The sequence below is a fragment of the Pocillopora damicornis genome, chromosome 14, assembly GCF_964200805.1.
Source record: "Pocillopora damicornis chromosome 14, jaPocDami1.2, whole genome shotgun sequence".
NCBI lineage: Eukaryota > Metazoa > Cnidaria > Anthozoa > Scleractinia > Pocilloporidae > Pocillopora > Pocillopora damicornis.
The window spans coordinates 10,553,167-10,571,005 of record NC_142683.1 but is presented as its reverse complement, the minus strand read 5'-3'; the positions used below and the strand labels follow the sequence as shown (position 1 = coordinate 10,571,005).

Genomic DNA, 17,839 nt, shown 5'->3' with positions numbered 1-17,839 from the left:
AGTTTCCCTTATTTCACTGCCTTCTGTTCACTTGTTTGTTTGCTTTCCTAACAATCTTAGGTATTGTTGCCAACAAATGCGAGGAGCATATATATGAAAATGTGTACAGTTGATAACACTTTAATCCCTGAGAGCATCTAATTTCTCCTTTCAGTATCACCCCTGAGTCACACGTTACGGTCATGAGAATAAAGGAAATGATAATTAACTGAAGAACCTCTTCATTGTTAAACAAATTCTCCTTGCCAGCACATTAGGAAATGTATAGAGAACAGTATGGAGAATGTGCATTCTGATATTGGGGTGTAAAGGGTTAAAGACATCATGAAATGGATTATATATATATATATATATATATATATATATATATATATATATATATATGTGTGTGTGTGTGTGTAGAGCACTGCTTGAATATATGATTGCAGAAAGTATAAGTGCCAAGTAAACATCATTCTATGGTTTTCTACTCTTCCACCCAGGAGGTTGCGTTGTGTAAAAAAAAAAACCTCTTTAAGGACACCTCTACAATGGTAGGTACACATAACTGACATTTATGAGTGAAGCATGTAAAGCATTAAGCTACGTTTGTCAATTTGCCTGTTATTACTTGCAAACAGCTTATTCTATCAGCTTTAAAAACTTCTGTATCCCCACTTTCAAAGAAAAGCATTTCCCTTGAAAATTTAAGCATTAAAGACATAAGCTGCCAGGAACAGGTTTTTTCATTGCGAGTGTTTCATAACATCAGATTCTCATCACATTTTTTTGTTACATTTGAAAGTATACGAATATTTCAATCATTAAAATATGATGAAATCCCCCATTTTAAGACACGTGGTAATCATGTGTACCAGAAAGATAGCAAATAAATATAAAATTATGTACTCCAGTAAAGTGTTCTTATGAAGAATGAAATTTCAAACTCATTGAAATTAAGCTGACTTCATAATTCATTTTTTAGTTAAAGAAATGTGTATCATCTCTTTACAAGGATGAAAAGGGAATGCCATTTATGAATTTTAAAATAGTAAATACCAAAAACATAAAGAAGGAATTCAAAAAAACTACTGAAATATGGCATATCAATTCACTAAGGTTTTAATCATTCAGCTGTCACACAGAGATATAGAATAGCGTTTGTGGAAAAAACCAGCATAGCAAAGTGCATTCGATCTCTAGTAAAAGTATTTTTTTTTCACTGATTGCGCAGAGAAAAAAAAAACGGTGTCTTAAGCTCAAGGCGGCCAAAAAGACATTTGCACGTGAGATCAAGGCTATTTGTGCCACATAGCCAGCTAGCCAGCCTGTCAGCCAGTCCAAAATGGCGCCCAATGCCTGAAATCGTATGGCATTACGATCGATAGCCTTGGGACTAGTCCGTAAAACCCTCGAGAGTGATTTCCCCAAAAACGACATGATTAGTATGCGTTCTCCTTCGTCGAACGCAAGTATATCACGAGGCAACATTTTCTCTCAAGAATTGACGGCTGCATGTAAACATATATACCGTGCGCTTTCATGCGAACGGAATCGAAATAAAGGTGTTCGATTTCAAGGTAATAGACTCTGCGGTTATCAAATATTTCAACTACGTATATAATTACCAAATTTATAATTTAGCGGAGATAAAACTTAGCAAGATTTTTGGCAGATTAGACAAATTTTGAAATCTAGTGCGTATGGTACCATACAAAGTAAATCTCACAAATGACATGGAATGCATCCTATCGTTTACAATTGTTGTTTAAGGTCATTAGTGTTCTTGCCCCACAAGGTACAAACTGGAGAGAAGCCTTTCAATATTAAGGTTTTCAACAAACACTTTAATGATCAGGAGGACACCTTCCAGAGCATCACAGAGTACATATATTCGGACTGACTGACTGAATTACGTACGTACTATCGAATTGACTGACCCACTTAAAGACAAAATTAATCGTCTGCCTGATTGACTTGCCAGCCAATCAAGTTTTAACTTACTTCATGCTTCTTTGAGCAGGAGCGAGAATAAAAGAGTTCAAGTTTTGCAACACTTTAGATTTTCGCGACATGTTACCCTAAAATAAACAATAAGCAAATAAAATCATTAAATCTTACGAGAAAAACAGAAGACGAATCGATACTAGGCTAACCGTACTGTAAAAAAAATAGTAAAGTACTCGTGAAATATTGAAATTTTTCTCTGCGAAGGTCAAGTTACCAGTCACATTTAGGAATATTCTTAACAGCTCCGTTTTCTTCTAAAGGGATTCCAGCAATGCAGATGCAGGGATCTTATAAATGACAGAAATTTCAAAACCAGATTGAAATGATATTAAGAGCAGAATTGATATCTGTGTCGTGTTCATAAAACGTTGGATATACGAGGACTCTTCACCTGCTTTGAACAATAAATTTCGTAGGCTTGAAAGAAATCTACGCTCTTCAAAAGAATTCTTCCAACGTTAACGTTATAAAATTCCTAGATGTAATAAAGAAAGAAGAAGTCACTTATAGAGACAACTGAAATTTGTGTTAAAAAAAACAAAACTCGGCTTTTCAACATGTTTCAGATTTGTGCTGATATCTTCTAAAGGCATTTGGGGGTATACCCTACGGTATACATGAATGACGAAATCCCATGAACAAGCGTTCCAGTTATCAGAACTGGGATTTGCATCCAATTTTGCAAGCTTTCTCTGCAAATGTTTTAGAAGTTTCTCTGGATAACCTTGGAATTCTGACCAGCATAACTTTTAAACGATACTTGACATAAAGGCGTGACAAGTGGCAGCTCTGTTCTTTACGGTTCTTTCTAGATCCCTTGATCTCGCTAATTCATGTACACTCTGACACAGAGTCTGTCACGTGACCGGTTAATATAAAAGCCACTTGGGCATTATTGTTATGAAGGTTATTCAAGGTCTCTTCACTTCAGAGAACGCCTCACTCTCAACTGACAAATTCCAAACGAAATCTTGTCTTTGATAGTGTGTACCGTGGTAGCAGTGGTGTTCCTACTTGCACTTAACTCATATTGCGTCGTAATAACAAACAAAATAGTGCGATAAAAATGCATGCTCACAGTACCAGCCACCAAAATTGTCAGGCCAATGAACCTGATGTCAATCATCCATGACCAAATATAGTTATAACATGAGATTAGTCAACCCACTCTGTGCAGTGAAACAAAGATTTTGATTGATTAACCCAAGCATCTGTGACCGACTTGACCGCATGGGTCTGTTGCTGCTCGCTTGTATACATTTCTAGATCAGATACATACGGTTTTTAGTCCAGCTACACGACTCTCAAACGTCGCAATCTCAAGAGAGCTGTGCGTCCATGAACAGATTTAAGACCATCACTCCACAAGCTTATTGAAGCAGAGATATAAGTTGGTTCAAACAATTCCTTTTCATGATATTTTCTTCCAACATCTGATATCTCCATGTTCTCTACAGGGTATCCACTAGTTAACCATACTGTCACTTTGAATTAACAATTGGTTCATACTTTAGCGTGGGCTCATGGGCTCATATACGGGAAGTTTAAACAGCGACAGAGAAGTTGCTCGAGGCGTCGTTTCAAAACCTCCCACGCACTCCATGTCTCCATGAACGCACGTATGAACCAATTGCTTTAAAACAACGTCACGCAGTTTTTTAGATATTGTTCTCTTGCAATTTAAAACTTCTGGGAAAAGACGGCGCTCCATAAGTGCAAAAAAAATCGAATTTTTACTAGAAAAAGCTCTAAGGAAATAACGGTTTTATAACTTGCTCTTAAACTAAAACAAATAATAGTTTTAGCCAAAATGTACTTTTGAGTATTTTAAAATCTTATCGCCAAGTATTCTGTACTATTTTTATCTAACATTTTGATCAATGGAGAATGGAGAATGGAAAGATTTAGTGGCACTTTGAAAAATTCTGACCGCCGGGCATTTGGTCCGTTCACGGCAATCTGATTAGAAGCGAACAAAGTGTCGACAACTGAGCGATATTAAAGGCTGCACGGCACGGGGAATTTGTCCACTAAAAGCCAAATTAACCTTTGGCATTTCGAAATAAACATCTGATAATCTTAAGAAGTTTGAAAGAACCTTTCGGTGGAAATTCTGTAAAAATTTCTGACTGCCAAACACTTCGTCTATTTTAGAACGTACCTGGTTGCAGGCATTTAGAGGCAGCGTATTCTAAAACTAGAAAAAATGATGGTAATAGCAAAAATGTACTTTTAAGTATTTTTAAATCTGATCTTGGAGTATTATCTAATATTTTTATCTAACATTTTTTATAAAGAAAAACTTAATATACCATTTATGAGCGTAAAAATATCAGAATTCTTTGCGTTTAAGCGACCCGCGTAATAGATTCGCCATGCTTGAGTCTACTTTGTAGACGTCGTGGTCTAAATTAACCATTCAAGGCCAGTTGAGTGACATGCCCGTCCATGCCTATCTATAGTGACTATATAAGCATGTACTTCATGGTTCATTTAAAAGCATGCGCAGCACAAATCAGGGAGAGGTCCAACAAATTAACCAGAGTTCCACAGAGTGGGGTAAAATTGGATGTAAGTAGAATTGATTCTGTATTAGAGAACCGAGAAAGGCAGATCGAGACTACTTCGTGCCTTTCGCTGAGTATGGTGGGCTTCACAGCGCATAGTTTTATCTCTAAGTGCGACCCAACATTATTCTGAACTCTTCAGTAACGTGGTTTTTTGCTCAGCTAATGTAATGTTCGCAACATAATTAGTATGAAAACAGCAGCCTTGAAACTGTAATTTTGAGGAAAAAAACACAAGCACAATCCAGCGAGAGGTCAGTAAAAAGTAATCATAGAGAATCCAATTATAAGAGTCGAAGAAATTGACCAGAGTTCCACAGAGCGGGGTAAAATTGGATGTTAGTAGAATTGATTGTGTATTAGAAAGAAAGGCAGATCGAGAGTACTTGGTGCCTTTCGCGTGGTGAGCTTGACAGCGCATAGTTTTCTCCCTAAATGCAACCCAACGTTATTCTGAACTCTTCAGTAAGGTATTATTTTTTGTCAGCTAATGTAATGTTTTGACCTTATTAGTATGAAAATAGTAGCCTTGAAACTGTAATTTTGATGAACATTTACAATTTACGTTGGACTTTCATTTCCAAGTATTGTGAAGTATTGAAGACGAGTGAGAGTAAATGCAATGAAGTTCTCTTGGTTTTTCCGATGATGTTCACTTGCCGCAGATACATGGTAACCAGAAATTATTGTTTTAGGGTGAACAGCGTGTTCATGATTCATTCCATTGTATGATTGTTCTTCTGATTGTCATGTTTCGTTCCCCTCTAAAATCTAACACTATCGACCGTGTATTTGCTTCCCACAATTTCGGAAATACTATAAGAAGTGGTTAGGATTTTGAGGCAAATTTATGATAAATTCAACAGAAACATTGAAACTAGTGATATGGTTTGTTTTGTCTGCGGTAAAGAAGTGCACTTGACGTTAAGATTAGCTTTAATTGTTTTATAAAGGACATTCAACTCTTTAAAAACATGTTTCGACAGTTCTTCTGTCATCTTCAGTTCTGAATAATACAAAGTGTTGAATTTAAAGAATGTAACAAAATGCTGATTGGACAAAAAAAAATAGTAACAGAACAAGAACAATGTATGCATTTACGAGGAAAGTTTTAAATTAACATGATAAACTTGATGATTAAGTGTGGGTTTCTCCCATTGAATGCGGATAACTTCTTTTATTTTAAGTTGAAAAGTCGTGGAAGCGTGATCTAAGATGCTAAAACACTCATCAGAACAGAGTGTGACATTGCAGAGAATTATGTAGATGTCTGAAAATGTGAGAGACGAATCGATTCCAGGCTAAATGTACTGTAAAAATAGTAAAGTACTCGTGAAATATTGAAATTTTTCTCTGCGAAGGTCAAGTTACCACTCACATTAAGGAATATTCTTAGCAGCTCCGTTTTCTCCTAAAGGGATTCCAGCAATGCAGATGCAGTGGTCTTATAAATGAAAAAAAAAATGTCAGAACGTTGGATATAAGAGGACGCTTTACCTGCTTTGAACAGTAAATTTCGTAGACTTGAAATAAATCTACACTCTCAAAAAAATGCTTCCAACGTTAACGTTAGAAAATTCCTAGATGTAATAAAGAAAGAAGATGTCACTCACAAAGACAACTGAAATCTGTGTTAGAAAAACAAAATTTGGTCTTTCAACATATTTCAGATTTGTGCAGTTATCTTCTAAAAGCATCTGTGGGTATACCCTACGGTATACACGAATAACAAAATCCCACAAGCAAGCGTTCGAGTTATCAGAACTGGGCTTTACTTCCAATTTTGCAAGCTCTCTCTGCAAATGTTTTAAACGATGCCCTGGATAACCTTGGAATTCGGACCAGCATAACTTTTAAACGATACTTTACATGAGGGCGTAACAAGTGGCAGCTCTGTTATTTACAGTTCTTTTTAGATTCCTTGATCTGGCGAATTCATGTACACTTTGACACAGAGTCTGTCACGTGACCCTTTAATATAAAAGCCACCTGAACATTGTCGTTATGAAGGTCATTCAAGGTCTCTTAACTGACAAATTCCTAACCGGAAATTATGTCTTTGATGGGTGTACCGTGGCGGCAGTGGTATTCCTACTTGCACTTAACTCATATTGCGTTATAATAACAAACAAATACTGCGATAAAAATGTGTGCCTACAGTTCCACCCACCCACCCATAATTGTCAGGCCAATGAACCTGATGTCAATCATCCATGACCAAATATAGTCATAACGTGAGATTAGTCAACCCACTCTGTGTAGTGAAACAAAGATTTTGATTGATTAACCCAAGCAGCTGTGACCGCATGAGTCTGAAGCTGCTCGCTTGTATACATTTCTAGATCAGGTACACACGGTTTTAGTTCGGCCACACGACTCTCAAACGTCGCAACCTCAAGACATGGTGCGTCCATGAACAGATTTAAGACCATCACTCCACAAGCTTATTGAAGCAAAGATATAAAAAACCGTTGATTCAATCAATTTGTTTTCATGATATTTTCTTCCAACATCTGATATCTCCATGTTCTATACAGGGTATCCACTAGTTAACCATACTGTCACTTTGAATTAACAATTGGTTTATACGTTGGCTTGCGATCATGGCCGATATACGGGAAGTTTAGATAGCGACAGAGAAGTTGCTTGAGGCGTCGCCGAGAGCAAGTGTAGCTTCTTGAGAGATCTCAAAACTTTCCACGCGCTCCATGTCTCCATGAACGCAGAACGTAAAACAACGTAAACGCAATTATTTGGATATTGTTTTCTTGCAAATTTGAAACTTTTGGGAAAAGACGGCGCTCCATAAACGTAAACTAAATCGAGTTTTAAAAAAAAAAGCTCTAAGGAACAATAAACTAAAACAAATGATGGTTTTAGCCAAAATGTACTTTTGAGTATTTTAAAATCTTATCGCCAAGTATTCTGTACTATTTTTATCTAACATTTAAATCAATGGCAAATGGAGAATGGAACCACTTAGAAGCACTTTTCTGACCGCCGGGCATTTGGTCCGTGCCCGGCAATCTGATTAGAAGCGAACAAAGTGTCGACAACCGAGCGATATTATAGGCTGCACGGTACGGGTATTTGTCCAGTAACAGCCAAATTAATCTTTGACATTTCCAAATGAACATCTGATATTCTTAACATGTTTGAAGGAACCTTTCGTTGGAAATTCTATGAAAATTTCTGACTGCCATTCATTTCGTCTATTCTAGAACGCGCTTAGTTGCAGGGCATTTAGAGACAGCGTATTCTGAAAGTAGAAAAAATGATAGTTATAGCCAAAATGTACTTTTAAGTATTTTGAAATCTGATCTTCGAGTATTCTCTAATAAAGTAGACAATAACTCAAGCATGGCGAATCTATTACGCGGGTCGCTTAAACGCAAAGAATTCTGACATTTTTCGCTCATAAATTGTATATTTATTTTTTCTTTAAATAAAGCTTTTGCCACAAAATATCCAATTGTAATATTTGTCTCGCCTTATAGTCGTAGTTTTCGATTAGCACTTTGTTAAACCTCAAATGTGCAAACCGATTTTGTTATCTGATCACCAAGTATTCTGTATTAATTTTTTTCTACCATTTTGATAAAAATGTTAGATAAAAGTAGTAGACGTCATGGTCTAAAATAACCATTCAAGGCCAGTTGAGTGACATGCCCGTCCATGCCTATCTATAGTGACTATATAAGCATGTACTTCATAGTTCATTTAGTAGCATGCGCAGCACAAATCAGGGAGAGGTCAGTAAAAGGTATTCAGAGATAATCAAATTGTAAGAGTCGAAGAAATTAACCAGAGTTCCACAGACTGGGGAAAAATTGGATGTAAGTAGAATTTATTGTGTATTAGAGAACCGAGAAAGGCAGATCGAGAGTACTTCGTGCTTTTTGCTGAGTATGGTGAGCTTCACAGCGCATAGTTTCCTCCTCAAGTGCGACCCAACATTATTCTGAACTCTTCAGTAACGTATGTTTTTTTGCTCAGCTAATGTAATGTTCGCAACATCATTGGTAGGCATAGTAGCCTTGAAACTGTAATTTCGATGAACAAATCACAAGCACAATTCAAGGAGAGGTCAGTAAAAAGTATTCAGAGAGAATCAAATTGTAAGAGTCGAAGAAATTAACCACAGTTCCACAGAGTGGGAAAAATTGGATGTAAGTAGAATTGATTCTGTTTTGGAGAACCGAGAAAGGCAGATCGAGAGTACTTAGTGCTTTTTGCTGAGTATGGTGGGCTTCAAAGCGCATAGTTTTCTCCTTAAGTGCGACTCAACATTATTCTGAACTCTTCAGTGAGGTATTTTTTTTTGCTCAGCTAATGTAATGTTTGCAACATCATTAGTATGGAAATAATAGCTTTGAAACTTTATTTTCGATGAACATTTAAAATTTGAATTGGACTTCCATTCCAAAGTATTGTGAAGTATTAAAGACGACTGAAAGCAAATGCAATTAAGTTCTTTTGGTTTTTCCGATGATACATTGTTTTTTGCCTCGGATACATGGTAACCAGAAATTAGTGTTGTATGGTGAACAGCTTGTTCTTGATTCATTCCGTTGTATGATTGCTCTTCTGATTGTCATGTTTTGTTCACCTTGAAAATCTAACACCATCTACCGTGTATTTGTTTCCCACAATTTCGAAACTACTATGAGAAGTGGTAAGGATTTTGAGACAAATTTAAGATAAATTCAATTGGAACATTGTTACCAATGATAAGGTTTGTTTTGTCTGCGGCAAATTACTGCACTTGACGAAACGATAGGCTTTAGTTGTCTTATAAAGGACATTCAACTCTTTAAAAACGTGTTCTTCAATGATCTTCTGTTATGAATAATACAATGTACAAAGTTGAATTCAAAGTGTGTAACAAAATGCTGATAGGACCTCTCACATTTTGAGACATCAACATAATTCTCCACAATGTCGCACTCTTTGTTCTCATGAGTGTTTTATTATCTTAGATCACACTTCCACAACTTTTCAACTTAAAATCAAAGAAGCTATCCAAATTCAGTGGGAGAAACCTACACTTAATCATTAACTTTATCATGTTAATTTAAAACTATCCTTGTAGATGCATACATTATTCTGTTACTATTGTTTTTTTTGTCCAATCAGAATTTTGTTACACACTTTAAATTCAACTTTGTACTTTGTATTATTCAGAACATTCAAATCTGTAAATCACTGCAGTTATTCATGCTCGTTGCCAAGTAGAAAGCTAAGCTATTAATTTTTTCAACTTGTTACTCAAAGAACAGCTTGGCTAGGAACGTGGATGGGAAATGAATTGTTTTCGTCAACCTCGTTTCCAGGGATCGCTTTACCAGTCAATCATCAACCTTACAGAGTGGTGCAAAAGGCGATTGACGTGTTAGCAGCTGATTGGCGATAACAATCACATGTAAAACTGAAAAAATTACCGTAATTTTACGTGTTCTGTTAAGGCTTTTCTCAGGGTTGGAAATCACAAAGCACCGTACTTCACATAATGAAAGCCATCACCTGACAAGTGTCTATGACATTTTGCATTTTGTTCCTCTATATAGAATGGATGAGATACAGTTGAAAGCAAGCTTAATGAAGTATTTCGGAGAAGCAACAGCAAAAGTAACTGAAGAAACAACCGAAGATGAAATCAAACGTATCTATGCTGCACGGTCAGCAACATATGACGAGGTACTCTAAAATAGTAAAATAATAATAATATGGGTCGGGGGGACGATGTGGCACATTGCCGTTTGAACCGCCGGACACCTGATCCATCATTCGAATGTTCCAGCAAAGCGCGCGCACCAAGTGCAAAAATAATTTATTCAAACCCTGCAAGCGACATTGTGCGTTCGGTCAAAACAACCGCGAACGATCAAAAAAATAATATACAACGATATTTTCACATCTTTAAGGGGCAAAGAAGTTCAATATCCGGCTAAACAGTTGAAGGAATTGTTAGGTCTGGTTTGCTACTTCTTTGCACTGAATTAACCCTCTTCTGCATTGAATTACCTGAAAACTTCATTTATCTTAACCAATCAGAACTGAGTACTTTTTTAATGTACCTTAGCTTAAAAACTAGTTAATTATACCTTGTTCCCCGATATTTCCTTTGTTTAAGTTCAATTTTTTTAAGGAGAAATCTCGATTTTGATTGAAAACAGATCAGCTTTTCGGGTCCGTAAAGTTACTGAAGCTCTCGACGAAAAGGGGCCTGAGGCGACACTAGACTAGTGCCGTAATTATCGAACATCTTATCTTAATAACCGGCTTGGATTTTCTCATCATGTAGGAACATTCAGCGGCGCGCGCTATATATTTCAAGCCACTGGCCGAATCTTTGCATGAAACCCTTAGCGAAGTTTACCAGAACAAGGCAAAGGATCAGATCAAAATCATCGACGCTGGAGCTGGGACAGGGCTGATTGGAGTTGAGCTCAAGAAACTCGGATACACCAACCTATGTGCTCTGGACATCTCAGCTGAGATGTTAGAGGAAGCAAAGAAGAAAGAGGTCTATATTGAGTTCATCTGCACGTCTTTGAATGGGCAACCGATACCTCAGATTAAATCAGGGCAATTCGATGCTTTGATTTGTGGTGGGGCGCTCATTACAGGACGTATCGCCTCATCTGCTTTCGTGGAGATGATAAGAATGGTTCAAACTGGTAGGACTTTCCTAGGAGTTTACCGAGGCACAGATATAATTGACCCATGGATGTCTGCGGGGAGTCTGTTCTGTGGCTAATTGTTGGACTTGACACGAAAACAATTATTTGGTCGCGGTTCCTAAGCATCTGTGATTGAACAAATTTGCTCACATTGTCTTGAATCTTTCAAACGCTGTTTAAAAAAACAACTACAACAAGAACGGACACTGGCCTTTAGGCATCATACTTTGATAAACCTTTTAGGAAATAATAATGTTTTTTAACAAAAATGAAAAAAGGATGATTTTAGATCGAGGACTTATCAGGATTGTAAAAAAAGAAAAACGTGTAAAATCCTCTGGCAAATTTTTTGCTTGGTTGTTTTTGTTTTTTTGAAAACTCAAACCGTGAGATAGATCAGGTAGTGAAGACTCACCTAACACCCTTCTTGATAAATTCCGTAAATCATCTTCTGGGGTCAAATCTTCTCTCTGCAAATTCATTTAAAAGAATTTCTTGATATATCAAGAGCACGCCCTTAAGCTGGTTCCTTCAACTTCTCTTTGGATGATATTACAGGTTATAGGTTGACCCCTTAACTCCTATGAGTTACCGAGACAGAATTTCTCCTTACAGTATCAATACGATATCAAACAAACAAGTAATGGGAAAAAAAAAAAAGAAGATGTCAATTAGGGTGTTCTTGGTTAATCCAACACCAAATTCTCCTAACTAACACTATAGGGAATTGTATGACAGACACTAAAGAGAATTACTAAAGAGATCTTAGGAGTGAAAGGATTAACCAGCTCTGCGAGTTAAATCTAATAAATACATGGACAAATAGGAAAAAGGATGGAAATTTCCCCCGATAAACCCTTACAAGATCCACACTAAATTCTGCTTTTAACTTCTTTGCAGATGGCGTCCTCTGTTTCAACATAATGAAAAAGGAATTAGAACACTATCAAGAGATGATGACGGAGCTGGAGAAAGCTGGCGAATGGATGTGCATGTCCAAAGAGTCTTCACCTTTCTATGCAGCCGAGGACCTGCCCAGTGAATGCTGGAAGTTCGTTTACAAAGTTTTGAAGAACTAAGAAATGTATCCCATGGCACTTAAGCCTAACTCGTCTAGGCAATACTAGAAAATCATTGTTTTAGCTGACTTAAAACATCAGTTATAATGCTGTTGTGATGTTTTGATGTTAAATCAAAAGCAAGTATATGAAATAAATCAAACTGCTCAAACTGCATTCCCCTGATGTTGTACTTATGTTTTTGCACGTGCCGGTGGGCGGCGAGCCCGCAGCCGTCTATTTTTCAATGTACTAATTCCGAAACTACTGATGCCTTTTTCCTGGATTTAAACACAGCAATGAAAAACAGCTTTTAAGGTGGAACCGATAAGTACCGGGACTCGAGAAATTTAGGGTTAAGACGGAGAAGAAACTGCTTGTCTACTGAACAACTCAATGGTCATAGAATTGGCTGAAACATTCAACACAAACTCAAAACCTGTTTTCAAAGCACAAATCTAACACAACCTATGGTTTTTACTTGACTTCCGTTATAAAAATCCAAAATAAGAAGGGATATTACAGTTTACCTCCGAAAGACGAAAGACCCTCTAAACCTTAAGAAAGGTTTCAGCATCGAGGAATCCTCTATTTTGAAAACACGGTCATTTCTAATTTCGGTTTTTCCTCGCTCGAAATCGGAAATCTGTAAAATTTGAGCTATTGTGTGACATTTTATTCCCTGAGCATAAGAAAGATTAGAAAACGTGTTTAGATGAATGTTAGCAATTTCAAAATCGATAACTAATCACTTTAGAAGCGGAACAAGACAGCAAATGTTTGCATTACTTCATGGCCGCCTTGTTGATACCCCTTGCATGTGCACCAATTTGGCGTTCTCAAGCTAAGCTTTAGAAATTTATGTCAGACGTTTTGGCTTATAACTCACCAGCGACATTTCGCACAGATCTGAAACTTGGGAAATATTCCACAATAGCTCACTCTTTCTCGCAATCGAGCTATGTAGACAACGATGGAGAACGGCGAAGACTATAACCACCATGAAGGACCAAAAATATATAATTACATGACGTGGCAACATTTTCTCTCAAGAATTGACAGTTGCATGTAAACATATATGCCGTGGGCTTTCATGAGAACGGAATCTAAAGGAAGGTGTTTGATTTCAAAGTAGACTCTGTGGTTATCAAATATTTTGATGTTTTCAAGTGCATGTGTAATTACCAAATTTATAATTTAGCAGAGACAAAACTTAACAAGATTTTTGGCAGAGCAGACAAATTTTGAAACCTAGTACATACGGTACTTTACAAAGTAAATCTCACAAATGACATGGAATGCATCCTATCGTTTACAGTTGCTATTTAACCCTTTAACCCCTGAGAGTGACAACAGTGCCGAAGATGATCACAGGGCGATGGATGCAAGAGCAGAAAAACGTGTTTGTTTTGCAAAAGAAGACACCACACCTCAATCTGTGACAGAGGAAACGCAGACAGCTCGATGACAGCTACACAAATTGGCGATAGTCCTGTGGTACACCCGGTGGTTGTCGTGGAAGTTGCAGGAATAAAATGTTGTGCCATTCTAGATTCTGGGGCAGGAACTTCGTACGCCTCTGCAGCACTGCTTGAAAGAATTGGTGCAAAACCTCATCATTCTGGGTTGCGCAAGATTGAGATGATGCTGGGCGCGAGCAGTCGGGTGATGGAAGTTTATCGGGTCAAACTTAACTCAGTGAGGGGAAACTTTGAGATGGAAGCAGAAGTCACTAAAGTAGAGAAACCGCACCTCATGATGAAAGATAACCCTCGCTACAAGAAGCTCGTAGAGAAACACCCTCATCTATAGGGCGTGAGAGGGACCCTGCCTACCTGTGCACGTCATCCTAGGAAACAGTGAATGCCCCAGAATCAGCACTACCGAACAAGAGCTTTACAAGAGCTCTGTTCGGTTCGGGTCCCTCACCCTTCTTGTTAGGAGGGGTCATTGAGCAGCATTTGAATACCTGGAGCTCCAAGCAGCCTGAAATAGTACGCGAGATAAAGAAAAATATGTACGTGGATGACCTGATAAGTGGAGGGACAACAGTACCCAAAGCAAGAGAGATGAAAAATGCAGCCACAGAGATTTTTGCCGACGCCGCTTTCGAACTCCATAAATGGCATTCAAACGTTGCTGAGTTGGAATCCACTGAAACCGATCAGAGTGCAGACCAGACGTTTGCCAAACAGCAACTGAGAACCTCGTCCAGGGGAGAGAGCTCACTGCTTGGCCTAAAGTGGGATAAGCTGAAAGACGTCCAAAGCGTTACCGTGCCGACTGAGAAAGCCGACAACACTAAGAGGGGAATGTTGGCTAAAATAGCGAGGATTTACGATCCAATCGGAGTGGCGTCTCCCCTCACACTATGTGGAAAGCTACTATATCGTGACGCCCGCAACCTTAGAATCGGTTGGGATTAACAATTGCCTTCTGACCTAGTCGCCAAGTGGGCCAAATGGGAATCAAGATCACCTGAGAGAATTACATTCATGATGGCCCTGGTTCAGTATCAGGGACCAATCAACAGTATATCCTTGCATGTCTTTGGAGATGCAAGTGGTGTGCGCGTGGCAGCAGCAGCGTTCACTGTTGTGTCGCAACCATCATGTGTCACACAAGGCATCGTGGCAGCTAAAGCTCGATTGGCCAAACAAGGCCTCACCATACCACGCCTGGAGTTGGTCGCTTGTCAAATGGCAACTAATATGGCCACTAACGTGAGAGAAGCCCTGGAAGGATATCCGGTCGACCAAGTTTACTGTTGGTCAGACTGTACAGTTATGCTCCACTGGATAAGAGGAGAAGGGGAATACAAGCAGTTTGTGTACAACCGGGTGGGCAAAATTCGAGGTAAGAATTGGATAACGTGGAGATATGTGCCCACCAAAGAGAATCCAGCAGACGTTGGAAGTCGGGGAGGGCCTGTATCACAAGACGGGGACCTTTGGTGGCATGGTCCGAAATGGCTTTCACGCCCAAGTGCTTGGCCAGTGGACATAACCACAACCGCCACTGCTGAAACACTAGCTGAAACAAAGACGGTACGAGAGATATTCAAGCTCGCTACCGACCAAGACGTGGATGGATTTGATTCCCTTCTTAACAAGTATGGTCTCTGGCGCGTGTTGCGCATCGGTGGATGGGTCGCGAGATTTGTCCATAGTACAAGGCGTCCACCTCGTGAAAGGAAAACAGGGCCACTAACCCCCGAAGAAGTAAGCATTCAAAGAAGATTCTGGGAGAAGAGAGCGCAGCAGGAAGGCGTGAAATCGAAGGCTTATGAAAGCAACCGCTCGCAGCTTAACCTACGCGAAACGACCAACAACTCCTTGAATGCCGGAGAAGGATACAGGGCGTCTACCCAGTGTATCTCCCAGATACAGCAGTCTACACAGAGAAGTTCGCGGAAGAAGCTCATGAATCTACTTTACACGGAGGGACGCAGTTGACAATGGCGAAAGTACGAGCACGGCACTGGGTACCGCGCCTAAGACGACTAGTGAAGCGTATCGTGAAAAAATGCCCAGGATGCAAACGATTCCAGGCCGCAGCCCTTGCTGTACCGCCTCCTGGACTGCTACCGCGAGATCGAGCCGAAGGATCCACTCCCTTTCAAGTTGTGGGGGTCGACTATGCTGGCCCAATCAAGTTTAAAGCCACTGAAAGACGTGAAGGAAAAGCTTACCTTATTCTGTATGCCTGCAGTCTGACAAGGGCACTGTACCTCGACCTGGCGAGAAGTTTGCAGACCGGTGAATTCCTTCTAAGCCTGAAAGGATTAATAGCAAGGCGTGGCAGACCAACTGCGATATATTCAGACAACGGTAGTACTTTCATTGGAGCCGCAGCTTGGATTAAGCAAGTGCAGAACGACGAGAAGCTAAATGATTTCCTTGCACGTCACCAAATCACAAGGAAGTTTAACCTAGGCCGAGCCCCCTGGTGGGGAGGCCAGTTCGAGCGCATGATAGGGCTGGTCTAAACAGCATTGAGGAAAACCATCGGCAACGCCTGTCTCAGCTTTGAGGAGCTAAAAAAAGTCTTTCTAGACGTAGAAATAGCCTTGAATGGTCGCCCACTGAGCTATGTTGAAGACGACGCACAATTACCGGTCTTGACACCGAATTCTATGCTCTTCAGCCAACCAAATAGTCTACCTGATAGGGAGGTACACTATGAAGAGAACCTACAACTTAGACGGCGAGCGAAATACCTGAGAAAATGCAAAGATGCGATTGGGAACCGCAGGACGAAAGAGTACCTTCGTGGGCTGCGAGAACGTCACGCCGTAAAACATAAAGATTCCCCTTGTGGGGTTGAGAAGGGAGATGTGTGCGTTATCAAAGACGACAACAAAGACAGAAATAAGTGGAAGCTTGGGATAGTGGAAGAGCTGATTGCGGGACGTGACGGAGTCGTTAGAGCTGTGAAGCTTCGAGGAGGCAAGAGCTATCTGGAGAGAGCAGTACAGCAGTTATATCCACTGGAGCTGTCCTGTGACAAGCCTCGGGAAGTGCCGAAACCTCCACTGAATCCTGAAGTGCGTGCCTTCAGACAAAAGCGGGATACCGCAGTCGCAGCCAGACTACTAGTCCAAAATATTGCTGAACGTGACCAAGACGACTAAGAAACATTGTTTATTTGAATACTCAATTTAGATTGTTTAGAAAGAGGAACATTAACTGATAATTTGAACACTGATTTCCGTCTACTAGGTTTCAATCGGAAGAAATTTAATAACTTTACTTGAATTGAATTTGCTCCCGTGACAGAAGCAAATAGGGGAGTGTGTCGAGATAATTCAGCTGTATTGTGTGACATTTAGATAAGTGATTAGCGTTATGTGATCTCTTTTCTTGCGATTTCAATCTAGACAATAGAATCAATTAATCAGCCCATATATCGTCGTTGTCTAGGATTTAGGGTGTGTCGCACGTCAGTGATAAAAAGAAAATCGGTACGTGATCAAAAAACAGTGAATAAGGAAAATAAAAAACCGTGAGGTTAACGAAGGACAGCCTGGTGTTTTTGGTATTCGCAACACCTTGTTTAATACTGACAAGAAAAAAACGGCAGAGAAAATCAAAAATTTTTTCTTTTCATTATTTTACTTCATTTGAGTTTTTTTCTGGGGTGGAAAAACACGTTGCTCGCCTGCAAAGTCCGCAGATGCTGTGAAATATCCCATTGCAAGATCTGCAGCGGGTTATTATTTAATGAAACGTGCTAATTAATATTTTGTATATTAAACGTGTTAATTGATTTTATCCAACAAAAGTCAATAAAGCCATAAGTATAACTGACAGGAGTTAACGCCTCGAGTAGATGGTGGAGGACCGAATTCTTTTGGTGTTCAAAGCTCGTCATGAGTTTTTGCGTGGAAATATTTTACAACACATGGAGCGCCGTCTTTTCCTAAACTTTTTAAATTGCAAGAAAACAATATATAAACAACTGCGTTTACGTTGTTTTAAAACAATTGGTTCATACTTGCGTTCATGGAGACTTTTTTCTTTTCAACACCTCTGCTCGATTT

At 39.2% G+C, this 17,839-nt stretch overlaps 2 protein-coding genes and 1 pseudogene across 5 annotated transcripts in view; 2 read left to right on the top strand and 1 right to left on the bottom strand.

Annotated features, from left to right (window-relative positions):
* Positions 1–17,839, bottom strand: part of LOC149034375 (uncharacterized) — a 182,203-nt pseudogene that overhangs the window by 161,062 nt on the left and 3,302 nt on the right. The window lies entirely within an intron of this gene.
* LOC149034377 (methyltransferase-like protein 27) lies at positions 464–12,474 on the top strand. 3 transcript variants are annotated; one of them, XM_089193946.1, is made up of 4 exons: positions 464–533; positions 10,124–10,253; positions 10,861–11,236; positions 12,140–12,474. In XM_089193946.1, the coding sequence occupies exons 2-4, from the start codon at positions 10,125–10,127 to the stop codon at positions 12,316–12,318; spliced, it is 684 nt and encodes a 227-aa protein (XP_089050072.1). In that variant the 5' UTR covers positions 464–533; position 10,124; the 3' UTR covers positions 12,319–12,474. The 3 variants fall into 3 exon arrangements, with proteins under 3 accessions (XP_089050072.1, XP_089050071.1, XP_089050070.1); XM_089193945.1 differs by lacking the exon at positions 464–533 and adding an exon at positions 4,476–4,560; XM_089193944.1 differs by lacking the exon at positions 464–533 and adding an exon at positions 8,051–8,392.
* On the top strand, positions 15,755–16,930 carry LOC149034376 (uncharacterized). Its single transcript, XM_089194854.1, has 2 exons — positions 15,755–16,245; positions 16,444–16,930. The coding sequence occupies exons 1-2, from the start codon at positions 15,755–15,757 to the stop codon at positions 16,928–16,930; spliced, it is 978 nt and encodes a 325-aa protein (XP_089050980.1).

What these genes read in the sequence shown, in the direction of transcription:
- LOC149034377 (XM_089193946.1), top strand. Translation starts at nt 10,125, where the DNA reads ATGGATGAGATACAGTTGAAAGCAAGCTTAATGAAGTATTTCGGAGAA. An exon ending in GGTCAGCAACATATGACGAG is followed by an intron (nt 10,254 to 10,860) that starts GTACTCTAAAAT and finishes CTCATCATGTAG; the next exon opens with GAACATTCAGCGGCGCGCGC. An exon ending in GATAAGAATGGTTCAAACTG is followed by an intron (nt 11,237 to 12,139) that starts GTAGGACTTTCC and finishes ACTTCTTTGCAG; the next exon opens with ATGGCGTCCTCTGTTTCAAC.
- LOC149034376 (XM_089194854.1), top strand. Translation starts at nt 15,755, where the DNA reads ATGGCGAAAGTACGAGCACGGCACTGGGTACCGCGCCTAAGACGACTA. An exon ending in AACCTAGGCCGAGCCCCCTG is followed by an intron (nt 16,246 to 16,443) that starts GTGGGGAGGCCA and finishes TATGCTCTTCAG; the next exon opens with CCAACCAAATAGTCTACCTG.